Source organism: Ovis aries, chromosome 6 (assembly GCF_016772045.2).
Source record: "Ovis aries strain OAR_USU_Benz2616 breed Rambouillet chromosome 6, ARS-UI_Ramb_v3.0, whole genome shotgun sequence".
Lineage (NCBI taxonomy): Eukaryota > Metazoa > Chordata > Mammalia > Artiodactyla > Bovidae > Ovis > Ovis aries.
Window position 1 is genome coordinate 56,349,150 of NC_056059.1, and position 16,296 is coordinate 56,365,445.

The 16,296-nt window shown below is 37.4% G+C and overlaps 1 protein-coding gene across 13 annotated transcripts in view; it reads right to left on the bottom strand.

The window, feature by feature from the left end:
* ARAP2 (ArfGAP with RhoGAP domain, ankyrin repeat and PH domain 2) overlaps window positions 1-16,296 on the bottom strand; it is a 198,264-nt gene that overhangs the window by 145,685 nt on the left and 36,283 nt on the right. For 7 of the 13 annotated variants that reach the window (XM_060417574.1, XM_060417573.1, XM_060417567.1 and 4 more), the window contains 3 exons: window positions 8,417-8,486; window positions 3,117-3,170; window positions 1,322-1,442 (listed from right to left, as the gene is read on the bottom strand). In XM_060417574.1, coding sequence (XP_060273557.1) covers window positions 1,322-1,442; window positions 3,117-3,170; window positions 8,417-8,486 — 245 coding nt within the window. The remainder of the gene's footprint in view (window positions 1-1,321; window positions 1,443-3,116; window positions 3,171-8,416; window positions 8,487-16,296) is intronic. The other 6 variants (XM_027970922.2, XM_015096434.3, XM_060417576.1 and 3 more) reach the window with 1 other exon arrangement.

Below are 16,296 nucleotides of genomic sequence, written 5' to 3' on the forward strand. Positions count from 1 at the left end.
CAAGTGAGAAACACTTTTACATTACGCCTGGGCATTATTTACAATACACAGTGTGATACATATATTCACGTATGTTTCACAGTATGATACCCTTGCAGTAGGCACTGCACTTTGATACTCCTTACTCTATTCTATGTTTGTTTGGTTTTTGTTTGGGGGGCTTTGGGGGACACCATCTGAAACCACTAAGTTGATCTCATAAATGGAAGTGAGTGACTCACGGTCTGAAAAAATGTGGCTCCAGTGTGAACAGCATTGGGACATATCCATTTACTGAATATCTAAAGTAATAATGGAAGCTTTTCAGTGACATATAATATTTACTGAATGTGTTCTATATGCCATGCATTGACATATGTTCAAGGAATCTACCAATTTATAAGAGATGAATATTGTCCCATAATAGCTAGTATTGTTCTTTATAATAAAGAACAATAAAATAGGATGCTAACTGTAATACCTACGAACCTCATAAGACTATTTTGAAAATGAAGCTTTTAGCAAATACCACATATTCAGTAATTTTTCCAGGTCACCAATATTCAAATAGTTAAGTACCAAGAAGTACTTTTAAAAAATCAAGTTATTATCTACATTAAAATGAAAAAAGGCTTTAAAATCTAATGCTTTAGGTAATGAAGATGGCCTTATCTATATTATTTAAGAGCAGTGAGGTTTATTGTACTGATATATTGACAGTCAAAGTTACAACAGAGAACTTTCAACTCCCCTATCTCTACCTCTCCTGCACCCTTCCAAAAAAGAAAAGACTCCATCCACAAACCACATGTCATTTTTAGATCAATTTTAGCCATCAACTGACCCATAGGATGATACACGGTGGGGGGAGCGGGGGGGAACTCAAGGAATAGAAAAGATGCTCCAAAATCTGTATTAGAATGGTTACTATTCCTACATGTTCAGTTAAAATCAGCCACAGATAAAGTTTATAAAACCAATCTTTCAATTGTTGTTTTCCACCTTAAATAACTACTTTGCATTATCAACAGCTAAAAGTTAGCTCCATAAAAGCAGAGATTTTTGTCTACTTTTTTCATTGCTATATACCCCAAATTTAGAAGAGTGCTTGGCACTCAGTAGATCTACCCTAAACATTTGTCGCATGAAAGAACAGTGAACAAACAACACTGACTTGTCATCTTATGTTTTGATATTACAGCCTTCAAAAACTAATAGACAATGTAAATTATTTAAAAACAACATATTTAAAGATTGCCTGCCATTTCTAGCTTGTTCATTAAATTTCTGACTGGGAAGAAATTCATGTGAACATTTTTATAAGGATAAAAAAGACTCTTACCTTCTTTTTCTACTCTAAAAACAAAAGTTCTTTGTGTTGTAACAACTTCAAATTTGTTGTCTCCTTGAACTCGTACCGTAGATATAGCAGAAAGGGGAATTATTCCTTTTGAATACTTCTCCTGTATTGGGTAGAGGAAAAGATACACAGAGAAGACACATTAAGATAACATTCCCTTGATCAAAAATAGAATGGCATGGTATTTATAAGTGCTGCTCTTTCATAATCTCAATCTAAATTTTTAAAAATCACATACAAATATTTCCCAGAAAGGAAAATATTAAGTGTCTCTTCCAAGTGAGATGTCTTTTCAATTTTCTCTTCATCTGCAATTAGGCAATGAATCACATTACAACCAACCATTCTAGAATAGCAATACATCGTTCTGAAAAACAGCAGTATGTTCTTTGAGAACAGTCTGGTCAAAATGATTTTATGGTGTTTGCAGGCATCTGCTGGCCATTACAGGTACTGTAACTGAACCATTTCAAAACCACTTGCTACACACTATAAGCAAGAATATTATCTAAGAAACCAGACTACTGGATTCTATCAATTAACCCTATTATTCAACGCTCTGATGATGAAGATCTTAATCTCACACTGCATCACTTTTTAGTCTCCAGGGGCTAAAGAATAAAAAGATACGGATTCAGCTGTTTGCAATAGGTATATACACATTACAGTTTTGAAGGTCATTCCTAAGACTCTCAATGACTTTCTCAGTCTGTGCTTTCCTGGACCATCCTAAACCATTTGGCATAATAATCATCCCACAATTTCAACTACTTCCCAACAATGTAATATTGACTGGGCCCTGTGTTGGAAAGAAAAATTCAAGGAGTACTTTTCCATTCACATTCAAATAGCTGCCAAAAGAAAAACTAACCTGAGAGACAAGTTTAAAAGTGAGTAAAAACTATTGGAAATAAAGAGTACAAAGATGAAAATTCTCAGTTCTACTTACAAAAAAGCAGACATATTTTCACAGAAATAGTGACATCTGAACCTGACTTCAAGAAACCTTAAGTTAACCAAATAGATAAGTGAGGAGGGGGTGGGGGGGGGGGGGCGGTGGCGGATCCCGGCTGCAAAGATTGAGTAATAGAGGTGTCGAGTAGAGAAGTAAGAGGAGCTGCAGTGTAGAATCAAAAGAGATGAAGTAGAAAACATCCATCAAGGCCACATTATGAAAGGTGTTGAGTATCAAAAGAAGCTGGACATAGATGAGGCTGAAAATATAAATCAAGGTCACATTACAAAATATCCTGGGTGTCAAGAGAGCTTAATAAGGTTCCTTCTACAATTCTCTTCCATCAGCCATGGAATCATTACTTTTGAGTCAAGTCCCAAGGACCTGAAACAACTGGTTAGGCAAAGAACGTACTAAGTCATTCCATGCAGAGCACAAGCGTCATGTTCATATTCCTCCCAGCAGCAAACTCCAGCCATACATAGCAGATGAGTAAAAGACGGCTGCTGTGAGCAGTAAGGTGGGTCTACTGGGAGGTTTCTCCTCTGCCAGTTGAGGACATACACTATATTCTCCTGGTATTCCCTCTTAGTTATTTGACAGTTTCCTCTCCACTGTCTTCCTCTATCCCCGATCCTTGACTTCACGTATCCATCAAAACCCTAATCATCTTTAATGCCATCTGCAATAACAATGCCTTGAAGATGCTCCTTTGTACTCTGAAGTAGCCAAAATCAAGGAAGGTATTTGAACTGTGATTTAGGAATATGAGGAGGTAACTTCCTACAAAAAGGAGAGGGATGTCAAGGAATAAGTACTCACAGAATAAATTTTTCTTCTCCTTATTTTCCATTTTAGGGGTTTTAGCTTCTCTTCCTAAGGGAAAAAAATCCCTTCTTACTATTTCAACTACCAGTTTTATGAGGAGAATTCTAAAATCTCTCTTCCTCTATTCCTTGTCTATTTCTATCCATTCCACTCCCATATTTTTGCATCATCCATGGTACCTCTAACTGTCCCATAAGCACCTCAAACTCTAAAACTGAATTATCTTCATCTATAATGGTCTATTAAGATATCACTTCTTGGTCAGTCTTCAACAGAATAGCCTTTGACTTGGGCTGCTCTTCTGCTCCCCTACAGCTATAATGTCAACTTGCTCCCCGCCACTTCCTGATTCTTTCTAGTCACATGAGCCTTCTTGAAGCTCCTTGACACATCATGGTTCTGCTCAATCCAGTGACACCACACACTCTGTTCTGCAAGGCACCACTTTACACAGGAATCTTCACATACTTACTGCTTCCATTTCTTTTCCTGTTTCAGCATATGAAAGTGAAGTCGCTCAGTCGTGTCTGACTCTTTGCGACCCCGTGGACTGTAGCCCACCAAGCTCCTCCGTCCATGGGATTCTCCAGGCAAGAATACTGGAGTGGGTTGCCATATCCTTCTCCAGGGGATCTTCCTGATCCAGAGATCAAACCCAGGTCTCTCACATTGCAGGCAGACGCATTAACCTCTGAGCCACCAAGGAATTTATATTCCTGAAAAAAGTCCTCCGACTCGGCTTTTCTCTCAGGCCCTTCATCCTGACCCAGGAAGAAAGCCTTAATTTAATAGGTACCTGTGCTCTTCCTCTATAACAATTACTAACTCTAATTTAAATGATGATCTTTATATTTACTAGTGATCATCTGATTAATACAGTCTTTCTAAACTGACTGTGCATCATAGTTCTATTTCCTTCATCACCTTTCACATAATCAGTATTATATATTTTCTGAATGAATGAATCTTATGCCCAATCAATCACAATTATACAAACTCAGCTCATTTTTAGTATTTTTCTAAATTTATTTTTTAATACTTCCACTGGCCCATATAGCCTACATCTGATAAATTAATGCCTGATTTACTTCACACTCTCCTGATTTGCTTCCCTACTTTCAGCTATGTTCCTTCTCACTTTTCCTGCATATTATTGTTCAAATGCCATAGTTGGAGAGAATAAAGGAAAGATTCATGAAGATGAACAAGATGGGCCTTGAAGTTTGCACAGGACTTTCATGGACTGTAATGTCTAATGGATTCAGAGGGAAGAGCAAAACCAAATAGGTGAGACTACATGAAAAGATATGCCCAAGTTTTTCACAGCTGTACCCTGATACTGTTGAAAAAAGTCCCTGCACAGACAGACATGACATGACTAGTTTAGCAAAGAAAAATTCAATAAATACAGGCAGGTACCAAGCTGTACTGGACTACTAAGGGCTCTAGGAACTGATAGGAGGGAGAGACTATCTCTCCACTGTCAGGCAGCCTGAGAGATGTGAAGGGGCCCAGCACCCTTGGAACAGTGGAAGGGTCTATCTGACTGTAAGTTTGTACTGGCTGAGATCAGATAATGAAAAATTCAGAGTATTCAAAAGCATTTATCACTTCTAGGTGGTCCATTCTCAAGTTGCAGTTTGCCTAAGAATTAGAGGAGTTTATGAAATACGTATCTCTAATGGGATAATTAACTATTTGTTGAATAAAATTTTACCATTATCCAATTTTTCAGTAGAGAAAAGTCAAGCAGGATTGTAGGGAAACACATAGGAATTTTTAAAAGGAGATTTCCCTTCCACTAAATCTCTTCAGATAATTTTTTTTAATTCCTTAAAAACATAACTCCTCACCCCCATATCTACAATAATGTTATTTAACAGGTCAGTACTTATAGAAGAGTAATAGAAAAATGATTCCCCCAGAAGTGATCAAAATGTACTTAAGAAGCAAAGTACTATGTCACTTGAACTTTAGGAAGCTGCAGTTTCTCTAAAGGCTCATTTATGACTATTATGAATTATCAAGATCAATCTCGAAATTTTTTAACACTATAGAGGTGACTTTACATTTCTCTTCCAGCACATGATAAAGACAATACAGAGGGGAAAAAAAAGAAAACTCAATGACACCAGGCTCAAAATGACTGCGTTTTTCAGAGTGTAAAATCTTCCTGGAGGAAAGAAATTCTAAAGCATCCCCGGAGCCTATCACACACAGATATTTAGGTCAAGTTTGTCATTTATCTACCACTTGCAGACAATGAAAGGACCACAGGGCAATTCTGCCCACAGCTGAGTGAGAGGAGGGTGAGTCAGATCTCTTGGCAGGTGACAAGATATCAAACCTGCTGGGATGATGCCATTTTCAGTAATACAATTGAAAAGGCCTTGCTGAGACATGATTGAGTGGCACTGAGAAAAGCAGAAGAAAACTAAGGGAATAGGCAACTCTGCAAACTACCTCCTGAAAGCCCGGCCACATGCCCCTCAAGTGTATATTTAAACACTGGAAGGGGCTTCCCTGGTGGCTCAGTGATCAAGAATCTGCCTGCCAATGCAGGAGACACGGATTTGATCCCTGGCCCAGGAAGATCTCACATGTCACAGAGCAATTAAGTTCATGTGCCACAGCTAGTGACCCTGTGCTCAAGAGCCCTGGAGCTGCAACTAGTGAGTCCAAGCGCCACAACTACTGAAGCCCACATGCCCTAGAGCCCATGCTCCACAACATGAGAAGCCATCACAATGCGAAGCCCGCACACTGCAACAAACAGCCACTACAGTGAAAAGATAGATTCCTAAAAAAAAAGAACACTGAAAGACCCAACTCATAGGTGCTCAGGACAATGAAAACTCCACACCCAGCTGAGATGGCAGCTATGGCCCCACCTGTGCCCTTTCCACTGGCCTTACAGTCCTCTCTTCCCAGTCCACCAATCCAGCCCTTCAGCCAGAAGGGTCACAACAGAAACTACATCTCCTTTTAGGAAACACCTAATCTAGTGGTCTTGGGGTTCTTTTGCCAACATGACACCAATCATCTGAATAGCAAAGGAACAAAATGCCATAGGAAACAATTTAACATTTTTAAAAATTTTAATGTGAAGCTAAAGAATTTGTAATATATATATATACACATATACATATACATATATGTATATGTATATATAGAGAGATTTTGGCCATACCACACGGCTTAGGATCTTAGCTCCCCAACCATGGATCAAGCCCAGGCCCTTGGCATTGAGAGCATGGAATCCAAAACACAGGACCACCATAGCAATCCCTATAATTTGTTTTATCATAAACTTTTTATCTCAATTTCAAGCCAAGGCTGCATCATCTTTATTGCATCAAGGTGGGTAGGTGCTCATCTCCTCAATGCAGTTGAGATGAGCTTTTAAAGGATAGAATGAATCTGGTTGGTCAGAGATACTAGACATTCTCTCCGCCAGAAGGGGATAATAAGCCTGATGACAGGGAAGCCTGCCTCACTTCTGAATAGTTTACTTCCTCATTTCAAGCAAATCAGAGAAGGGCACAGGTGATGAAGAAAACCAGGGGTGAGATTGCATCAGGTACACAGAGTACATTATAACCACCCTACGTTACAGAAATTGCCTGGATATTCAAATCAACAAGCAAAACTAAAAATAGCAGCTAAGGTAGAAAACTAGCATTTACAAATATTCATCTCATCATCCTGCAAACATTAAAAGAGGTATGTTTAAATCTACTTGATGGTTTATAGTGATCCCTGCAAAGTAAAACCAATGAACACTTCTCTACACTTCCTACTAGCCTTTGTGTTTTAGCATGCAATGTGTATTACTTGGAGAAGGCAATGGCACCCCACTCCAGTACTCTTGCCTGGAAAATCTCATGGACGGAGGAGCCTGGTAGGCTGCAGTCCATGGGGTCACTGAGAGTTGGACACGACTCAGTGACTTCACTTTCACTTTTCACTTTCATGCACTGGAGAAGGAAATGGCAACCCACTCCAGTGTTCTTGCCTGGAGAATCCCAGGGACGGGGGAGCCTGGTGGGCTGCCGTCTATGGGGTCGTCCAGAGTCGGACACGACTGAAGCGACTTAACAGCAGCAGCAGCAGCAGTGGTGTATTACTTTCTTTCTAAAAGCTTATGCTCTTCATCCTGTAGCACCGAAGAATCGATATATGAAAAGGAATCTACCTCAATGTTCAAGCCAGAAATAACACCAATATAAGGCAGTGAAAAATCGCTAATGAGAAGATGATGTTAGACTATAAACTTTAAATAAGAGAATGTGGTTAACTGTTGTTTACATATTAAAAGAATGTAAAGTTAAGATTATAAAATTATATGATTTTATCTAACAAAAAAATCAGTTATATTTATCAGTACCAACTTTTTATTTGAGGAAACTTTCAAACACATAGAAGTTGAAAGATTAGTACAATGAACATTCATAACCTCTACCTCAATTTGACACTTGTTAACATTGCAACTTTTTTGTTTTACCTAACTATGTATGTGTGCATATACATATACATCTACGATATATAAATGTATATAAAGTATATAGAGAGAGGTAAATTTGAGACATTTTCAGGTTTCATGACACTTCACTCCAAAATATCTCCGTCTACAGCTCTTAAGAATAAAGACATTCTCATACCTAATGAAGAAGCACCTGATGAAAACAGTACATGTCATTAAGATTCAACTGCTTAAAGAATACATTTTAAGCCCTAGCACTTTAAGATTTTCAATGAGCTGGAACTCCAGACCCAACCTTCTCAGCTTCATCAGCCATTAGTCTCCCTCACATACACTATTTTCCCATCAAAGAATCTGGGCAACTCATTCTATCAGCTATCAAGTCCTGCTCTTTCTGTTTACTCTACGTACAAACTCCTTTCTTCAAAATTCATGGCCATTAAAAATCTCATGCAAGAAGCATTCCTTGGTTCCTTCATAGCCCTTCTAGAGAACAAAGTAACTTCTCCTTTGTGGTATTGTTTTCTAAACATTCTTAGTGCTACCTAAAATGAAGGCAATTTCCTATATATCTGTATATCATCTATAGCAATTCTAGTAGTTTGTAGGAGATTCTCCACAAATAATTGTTAGATACATGTTTTTATGCACCATGAAAAAGTTAACCTATGAAAAGAGTTAAGTGTTCTACCCTATGCAAATTCTTTTCATCTTGATAATCCAACACCTAAAGACCAAATCATGTGCTTAGTTTATTGAAATAAATTCAGCACACACAGGACAATCCTTTAAAACTGTAAAATATACTTACCTTATCATTATTGTAATAAGAAATGCTAAGGCCATCAAATTTCACCCATCTCTTCTGAAACATGCGTTTTCTGTAAAATACATGAAATTGTCATTTCACATTTTTAAGAACCATGAACTTGGATTTTAAATGCATTTGTAACATAACTGTGTTTCAGTACATTCCCACTTGCTGCTGTTAAAACAGTAAAGAAAACAATAGGCTGTGACGATGCAGTTTAGGCCATGGTACAGAGGAAAGACAATGCATACAATGACACTTTCTAATCAGCTGACCTAGGTGTTTTTAAAAAGGATACTTCTAACAGGGTCATTATTTTTTACCGTGTAACTTACAGCGTCATCCCCACAAGTATAAAGTAGAAAACAAAGTGTGGACAAAAATATGATCATCACATCATATCCTTTCAAGGGAGAATCCCTTAATGAAAGCATTGATAATAAGAATTTTTATCTTTCATTAAGATTATAACATTTTATCTTAGTTTTTAAATCTCTGCTTTGGAGCATTAATAATATTTTGCTAAAATAACAAAGCTTTGTCAATTGGATTTACATAGACATATTTAATTCTGATCAAATAAGCTGAAAAGGCCCTATCTAAATATAGAGAATCATTTGCAATCATCCAAAATTCGCTGAAACATTAACATTTTGAGAAAAAGAACCATATGAAAGGCAAATGCAGTTTGAAATGGTTGTTGACTAGAGAAGCAAAGCAAAATTATGTCATCATCTGTTCTTTATTTAGGCATAAAGGAGAAAAAAAAAAATCATCCTGACTATATAAGGGAAAACTGAAGACCCACTTCTCCTTGGGCTTGTTTTGTTTTTCAGTCCCTTTCACCAAAGTCAGACAGTCCTCAAGGTTTTGACTGTCTATTCTCTACATGACTCAGCGTGAACTGACACAATCAAGATACCTTTGGCCTTTATCACAGATAATATACAAAAACTAACTTCCTATTTTAAAAGTCATCTCTAAACTAAGTGGATAACCAGCTCTACCTTTTCCTTTTGCAGTTTTCTAACACATTTAAGCTAAAGAAATTGTATAACTTTCTGCGGTTTTCAGAAGATTTAAAGATAGAAAAAGCACTTCACAAAGTGTGGAGAACTTGTCTTCCGGGCTACTTCCTGAGCCCACACACTTGCTACTCTAATGAAATACAGCAAGCCGCCCACGTTGATCGTTAGCCAAATTATTCTCCTTAGATAAAATTAGAGCAAATTGATCTGAGAGAAATTTCAAAATCCACTGGTGTGGATAACATTGTCACATATAAGCGTAAGACTATGACAAGACCTTAAAATTATATAACCATAACCAACTACCTTGTTCTTTCCAGCTTATTCCCTCAATGTTCTGCTGCTTTTTAACTTCTCTTGGCATGCCATGTGTTCTCTTAACCTTACAACATCCAACAGTGTTGGTTTTTACTTTCTTCACAGACCCAAAGGTTCTTCAAATTGCCAGCATTAAGAGTTACAAGGTAAAGAAATACTAAGCAAATACACAATAATTATACATTGAATAAAATCACTTAGCTCATTTCATGTTGATCTGTCACACTTAAAGGCAGGTAACTAGACACCCTCCCTCCCACACAATCTCAACACTAACTCAAGAAATCAAGATTTTGTGTCAGGCGTCTACCCATCTTACATGCTGAATAGTAGTAAACTAGAGAAGGCAACGGCACCCCACTCCAGTACTCTTGCCTGGAAAATCCCATGGGCGGAGGAGCCTGGTGGGCTGCAGTCCATGGGGTCGCAAAGAGTCGGACACAATTGAGTGACTTCACTTTCACTTTTCACTTTCATGCATTGGAGAAGGAAATGGCAACAAACTCCAGTGTTCTTGCCTGGAGAATCCCAGGGACGGGGGAGCCTGGTGGGCTGCCGTCTATGGGGTCGCACAGAGTCGGACACCACTGAAGCGACTTAGCAGCAGCAGAGTTCAGTAGTGCATATAATCTCCCATTTTAGAATAAAAATAATCAACATCTGTAGGAGATAAAGGCCTTAGACCTTCCATTACCCCTCTAATTCATTGGCTAACTACTCCTTATCTTTCAGAGTTCCACTTAACCACCCACACAGACATTCCTCCCCTGAGAACCAATCCAAAGCAAATCACAAAGTTCTTCTCTGAAAGCACCCTCTCCTTTTCCTCGCTGCACTTAACACAGTCTGTAGTTATGTTTGTTGAGTTGCTTAATGTCTGTCTCCCACACCAGTTCTTACGCTTTACAAGGACAAAGTCCAAGGATATTTCATTCTCCACTATATGATCAGCAACTAACACAGAGACAAATATGGCACTAAAAAATAATCTGTTGAATAAAAGAGTGACATGATTAAGCAACAAATGTCCCCTTAGCAAAACAGCAAGATGACAAGTAAAACCTCAACTGACCAGCACTCAAATAATCACTTCTGAAACCTCAGAGTTAGATTCAGAGTTTCAAAACCTGCCAAAGCACAGAGTAAAAAGAGTTTAGAACCTACTTTACCCTGTTTAAGATTGTTTAGTTGCAGTCACTTGGACTTAAAATTTTCTTAGAATTCCAGACAGTTTGAGGTCTGAGGCATCATCCAGGAAAATGAGTAGGGGAAGAGGGAGGGCAAACAGCTCAGAGATCAGTCAGAGATGCTACCACATGCCTAGCTACATTTCTCCTCTTAGGCACTGACTACAAAGAACACACTTAATACTTGGCTTTCTGAAGAAAGTCAACCAAAACCTCGGCCTCTTGAGAGACTGAACTCATAAGATACTCCAACCAGTTTGATTTTCTCAGCTACCAGGTGACTATTGCGTGGGTTCAGCCATTTTAACCCATTATTCTTTTTTACCTTTTTATTTTGTATTGGGGTATAGCTGATTAACAATGTTATGGTAGTTTCAGGTGAACAACAAAGGGACTCAGCCATACATATACATATAGCTGTTCTCCCCCAAACTCCCCTCCCATCCAGGTTGCCACATAACATTCAGCAGAGTCCCATGTGCTATAAGTCCCATGTGCTATATAGTAGGTCCTTATTGGTTATCCCTTTCAAATAAAGCAGTGCATACATGTCCATTTCAAACTCCCTAACTTATGCCTTCCTCCCACTGGCCATAAGTTCACAAAACATGTATTTTTAATTTACATAAATGGCATGGTGCTATAGATCTCATTGTTTCTCACTTTTTTTCACTAAGCACTATGTTTTTAAGATGCTGTGAGATGTGTATCTAAAGGATTAGATATGTCTCTAATCCTTTGCTTCTAATTGCTGCTGTACTACACAGTATAAAGGTTAAATCTGTCTAATAAGCTATGAAAGATCAGGTAAATAAGACAAATCCAAGCCCACAATGACATGGAATGAGAGTGTGGCAGCTGAAAAATCAACTGTTTTGTAGTTGAAGACAGCCACTTTGCAACCCTACCATTGAAACATTACTTCTGTTATCATTCATTCATCCAGCCAGGCATCAAATCTGTGGGTACCTATTCTGTGGACACTGTCTTCCAACCATACTGTCTCCTCTCTCTAGACTCTCTTTTGTCTTGCAGCCTGCCTTCCCATATGCCAAGAAAATGCTGCCTGCTCCTCACATGGCTGGCTTGTCCTTGAGATCTCAGCTCAAAAGTCATTCCCCTAAGTGGCCACCATTGAGTAACACAAATCCTTCAGGTTCCTTTGGCCTTTTGCTCCATTTCTTTACTTAATGGCACTTAGGAGAATTTTCAATTATACATTTATTTTGTGTCCTCCATCTCCCATACTATTCAATAGATACAGAGATTCTTAAGCACAGAAACCATGTTTTTTTGATCAATGTAAAACCAACGACTACCAGTTTTTAGCATATAAAATATGGTCAATATCTAGTGCATAGAATAACAAATAAATGTATTTCTCATTGTAAGATGCTTCCTCAAATTCTCATTTTATGGATAGAGAAAATAAATTACTAACTAAACCACTTTATCCTTAATTTCTTTTTTTGTTCTTTTCAAATACTAAAGATCAGATTTTTCTGACAAAAACTTTGTAATTCATCAATATTCCCATGTAATTTTAAAATACATTTCACAGTTACATCTTTTTAAAATATATTTTTTAAGGTATGTGCATTTTGTATCTTCCTATTTAAAGATGAAAATTAATAAATGTTTCTAAAATTACACATATAATCTATTTTATTCATTAAATGTGTCAACATTAAATTAGCTATTTTCTGCATGTGAACTTCAATACTAAATTCTACCAATTGGTTAAAGATAAGAACTTGTACTTAGATACTATCTCACAATATAAGTCCCCTTTCTGCCAAATGGACACTTGGATTTGAACTGGCAAACTCTAAAATTTAATCAAAATTTCAACTGCATAAAAGGGAGAGCTTAAGATGCACTATGTTTCTAAATGTCAATACAATTTTAAATTTAAAAAGAAAGTTATGAATAGTTGATTTTTAAGAATTATCTTTTTTGTGTAAGAATTAAATATTTCTCATATATTTATAAAAGTCTACTTAATATCCAGCAACTAATTCCAGGGTAAGTATGTAAAATTGATCTATTACAGACAATTAGAGGTTGCTAAAGTACTTTAAAAGCTTTCTCTAACATAACTTATACCTTTCCCTTAAATTTCAATTAACATTTAGTAAATGTTGAAAAAGACAAGATATAAAAACAATGTCACTTTAATCTGTGTTCCTACCATCACATGACACAAATTATATCTGAAATACTGATTAATTTACACACAGATTTTAAAACCTCAGTCAATAAAGAACTTATCTGGCACAATAATCTTGATAATAAAAATAGCAAACACTTATATAGTGCTTTGTTCTAGACACTGTAGCAAGATATACCTAAATATTAATTCATTTAATCCTCCAAACAACCATAAGAGGCAAAAATATTCCCATTTTACAGATGAAGGCACTGAAGGACTGGCAAGTTAAATAATTTGCCCAAGTCACACAATTAATAAAGATCATTTCTATGAAGAAAATTCAGGCAGTCTGGTCCCTAAATCTGTGCTCGTAACAACTACACAAAACAGATGCTGGTACATTTTTACAGCAAAGCACCTTCATATTTCTTCAGGTCGCAGTAACATTTGACCTCCACCCATTTGATACGTGAGTTCAATTCTGCAAAGTACTTCAGAATTCCTTCAGGAAAATAGGTTAAAGCAGACAAGAAAACTATTAGTCTCGGTTTTATACTATTTTGTTGTTAGGATCCTAAAGGAAAACATTGCTTTGAGAAGTTTTTTTTACAATAATTTATAAGGTAGGTTCAGTATTATTGCTTTCTATAAGCTCTTCCCTTGAGTTCTGGTAGGGCAGCTGGTGTAAAGTGTCAACTGCTATCTTAAATATAGTCTCGCCACCTGGTGTTGGTTTTTGTTGTCTCAAAAACTGTATTTTAAAAGTTCTTTTTAAACAACCGTGTATATACAAACAATTAAATCTCTATGAAGTACTTACATAAAGGCACTCCTATTTAATTTTAATCTGAAGTGCCAGCAAGGTTTTTATTTGTTTTAATGTATCTTTTAACTCTTTAAAAATTGGATCAGTATGCTAACCAATGACATTAAAGTGGTAAAGGCTACCAAATTGTCATTTTTAAATATCACACAACTGAAAAGTAACTAAGTCAAAATGTATGACTTTTATTAATCATCACAAACATACTTTTCAATTATTTCAAAAATATCTAAGAAAAAGATATCGTAAATATGCTGTTTCAGACTCACCTGCCTTGCTTACATAATGCTGAAGAAGCCGGTGCATATTTTATCTTATTTTCTGCTCTAACCCTAACTAGACTCAATATTTTTTGTACAATTTCCAAAAATCCAGACTTTTATTTAACTACTCGTTTTTAATTTAGCTAATCATTTTATCTCATAGCTCTTAAGTACAAAGCTTTCAAATCCTGCAGTATTAGTATAAAGTATTTTATAGATACCCATCCAAGGAATTATATTTCTATAAATATTCAGCACTTTTCTATTCTAGCGTGTATTTCTAAAGTGCATTTCTTCACTTTTAAGCAAACCAAAATGACTATTTCCAAGAAAATATGAAACAAAACGCTGCTGCTGCTAAGTCACTTCAGTTGTGTCCGACTCTGTGCAACTCCATAGACGGCAGCCCACCAGGCTCCAACATCCCCGGGATTCTCCAGACAAGAACACTGGAGTGGGTTGCCATTTCCTTCTCCAATGCATGAAAGTGAAAAGCGAAAGTGAAGTCTCTCAGTCGTGTCCGAGTCTTCGAGACCCCATGGACTGTAGCCTACCAGGCTTCTCCATTCATGGGATTTGCCAGGCAAGAGTAATGGAGTGGGGTGCCATTGCCTTCTCCGATGAACCAAAATGAGTTGAGACCAAAAAAAAAAAAAAAAAATTTGTAAAATCCCACCTTCCATCTCTGCTTTAAATGAGGAAAAAAGAAATTTTAATGTAAAATCTCAAGTGCCAAAAGGACTCGTAGAAGTCAACGATAAAGGATGCATTTCAATATGTGACTTACAATTTTGATAACATTTACAAAGAGTTTTGTTCTTACATGACATGGTATATGTAAATCGCAAAGGATGAAAAAACAAATAAAAATAAATAAAAACTTACAAACTAACATTGAACAGAGATGTAAAGAACAGTATCAGGAAAGCACAAGAAGGGATGGAACCAACTCAGGAGGTTTCAGAGAGCTGACTGCTAAGCCTGCAACAGATCAAATTGAAGGGAAAACAAGTTTACTCACAAAATTTCAGAGTCTCAGGAGATATACACACAAGTGACTCTGGAAGCGACTATAAAGGAAGGGCAGGTGGCTGAGAATTAGAAGATTTGTGGAAATGCAATTGACCTTACATTTTTAAGTGTGGGATACAGAGGTTCTGAGAAACTGAGTCACACAGGAAAAGAGCAATAGCCTGACAATTCTAATTTCTGATTCCAACATTTTCATTCACTTTGCTAGCTAGACTGACTGAAAGAAACAGTTATGCTATTTTAATAAACACTAAAACTAAAAATTTTCTCCTCAAACTACAGATAAAATTGGGAAACTTTATTTGCTTGGCACATTCTTCACAAGTGATGTGTGGTTTGAGAAATGGCCAACTAGTCTTATACTATAAAAAAATACTTTTTGTCAGAGACTTAAGATTCAAGTTCAAAAGGTGTGGGCTTCCCTGATAATTCAATTGGTAAAGAATCCGCCTCCAGTGCAGGAGACCCCAGTTCGATTCAGGAAGATCCGCTGGAGAAGGGATAGGCTACCCACTCCAGTATTCTTGGGCTTCCCTTGTGGCTCAGCTGGTACAGAATCCACGACCTGCGTTCAATCCCTGGGTTGGGAAGATCCCCTGGAGAAGGGAAAGGCTACCCACTCCAGTATTCTGGCCTAGAGAACTCCATGGACTAGTCCATGGGGACACAAAGAGTCGAACACGACTGAATGACTTTCACTTTCCCTCTGGTCAGAGACTTGTCAATTTTCCATTACATCTGCCTTTCACTGAAAGGCTGACTACAGGACAGCATTCTGGGGAGGCTGGAGGTCTTTACCCACTACGGAGCAGGTAGAGAGTCACTCCACCACAGCAGCCCTGGAGACTCTGGGCACAGTCTGGGAAGTCAGCACTGACAAAGGAACCTACAGTATAAGCTCCAATATCCTCCAAGTCCTGGGTTACTGGCTCCCAAGTGATCCCTCAACCACTGCTTGGGATTTGCCTTTTTTGATATTTGATCTCTGGCTTTTTCACTTTCCCTAGTTCTGTGTTCAACCTGGACATGTAATTCTCTGCCTGATTTTCCTTCCTGATCCTAGAGTCTAATTTGTTT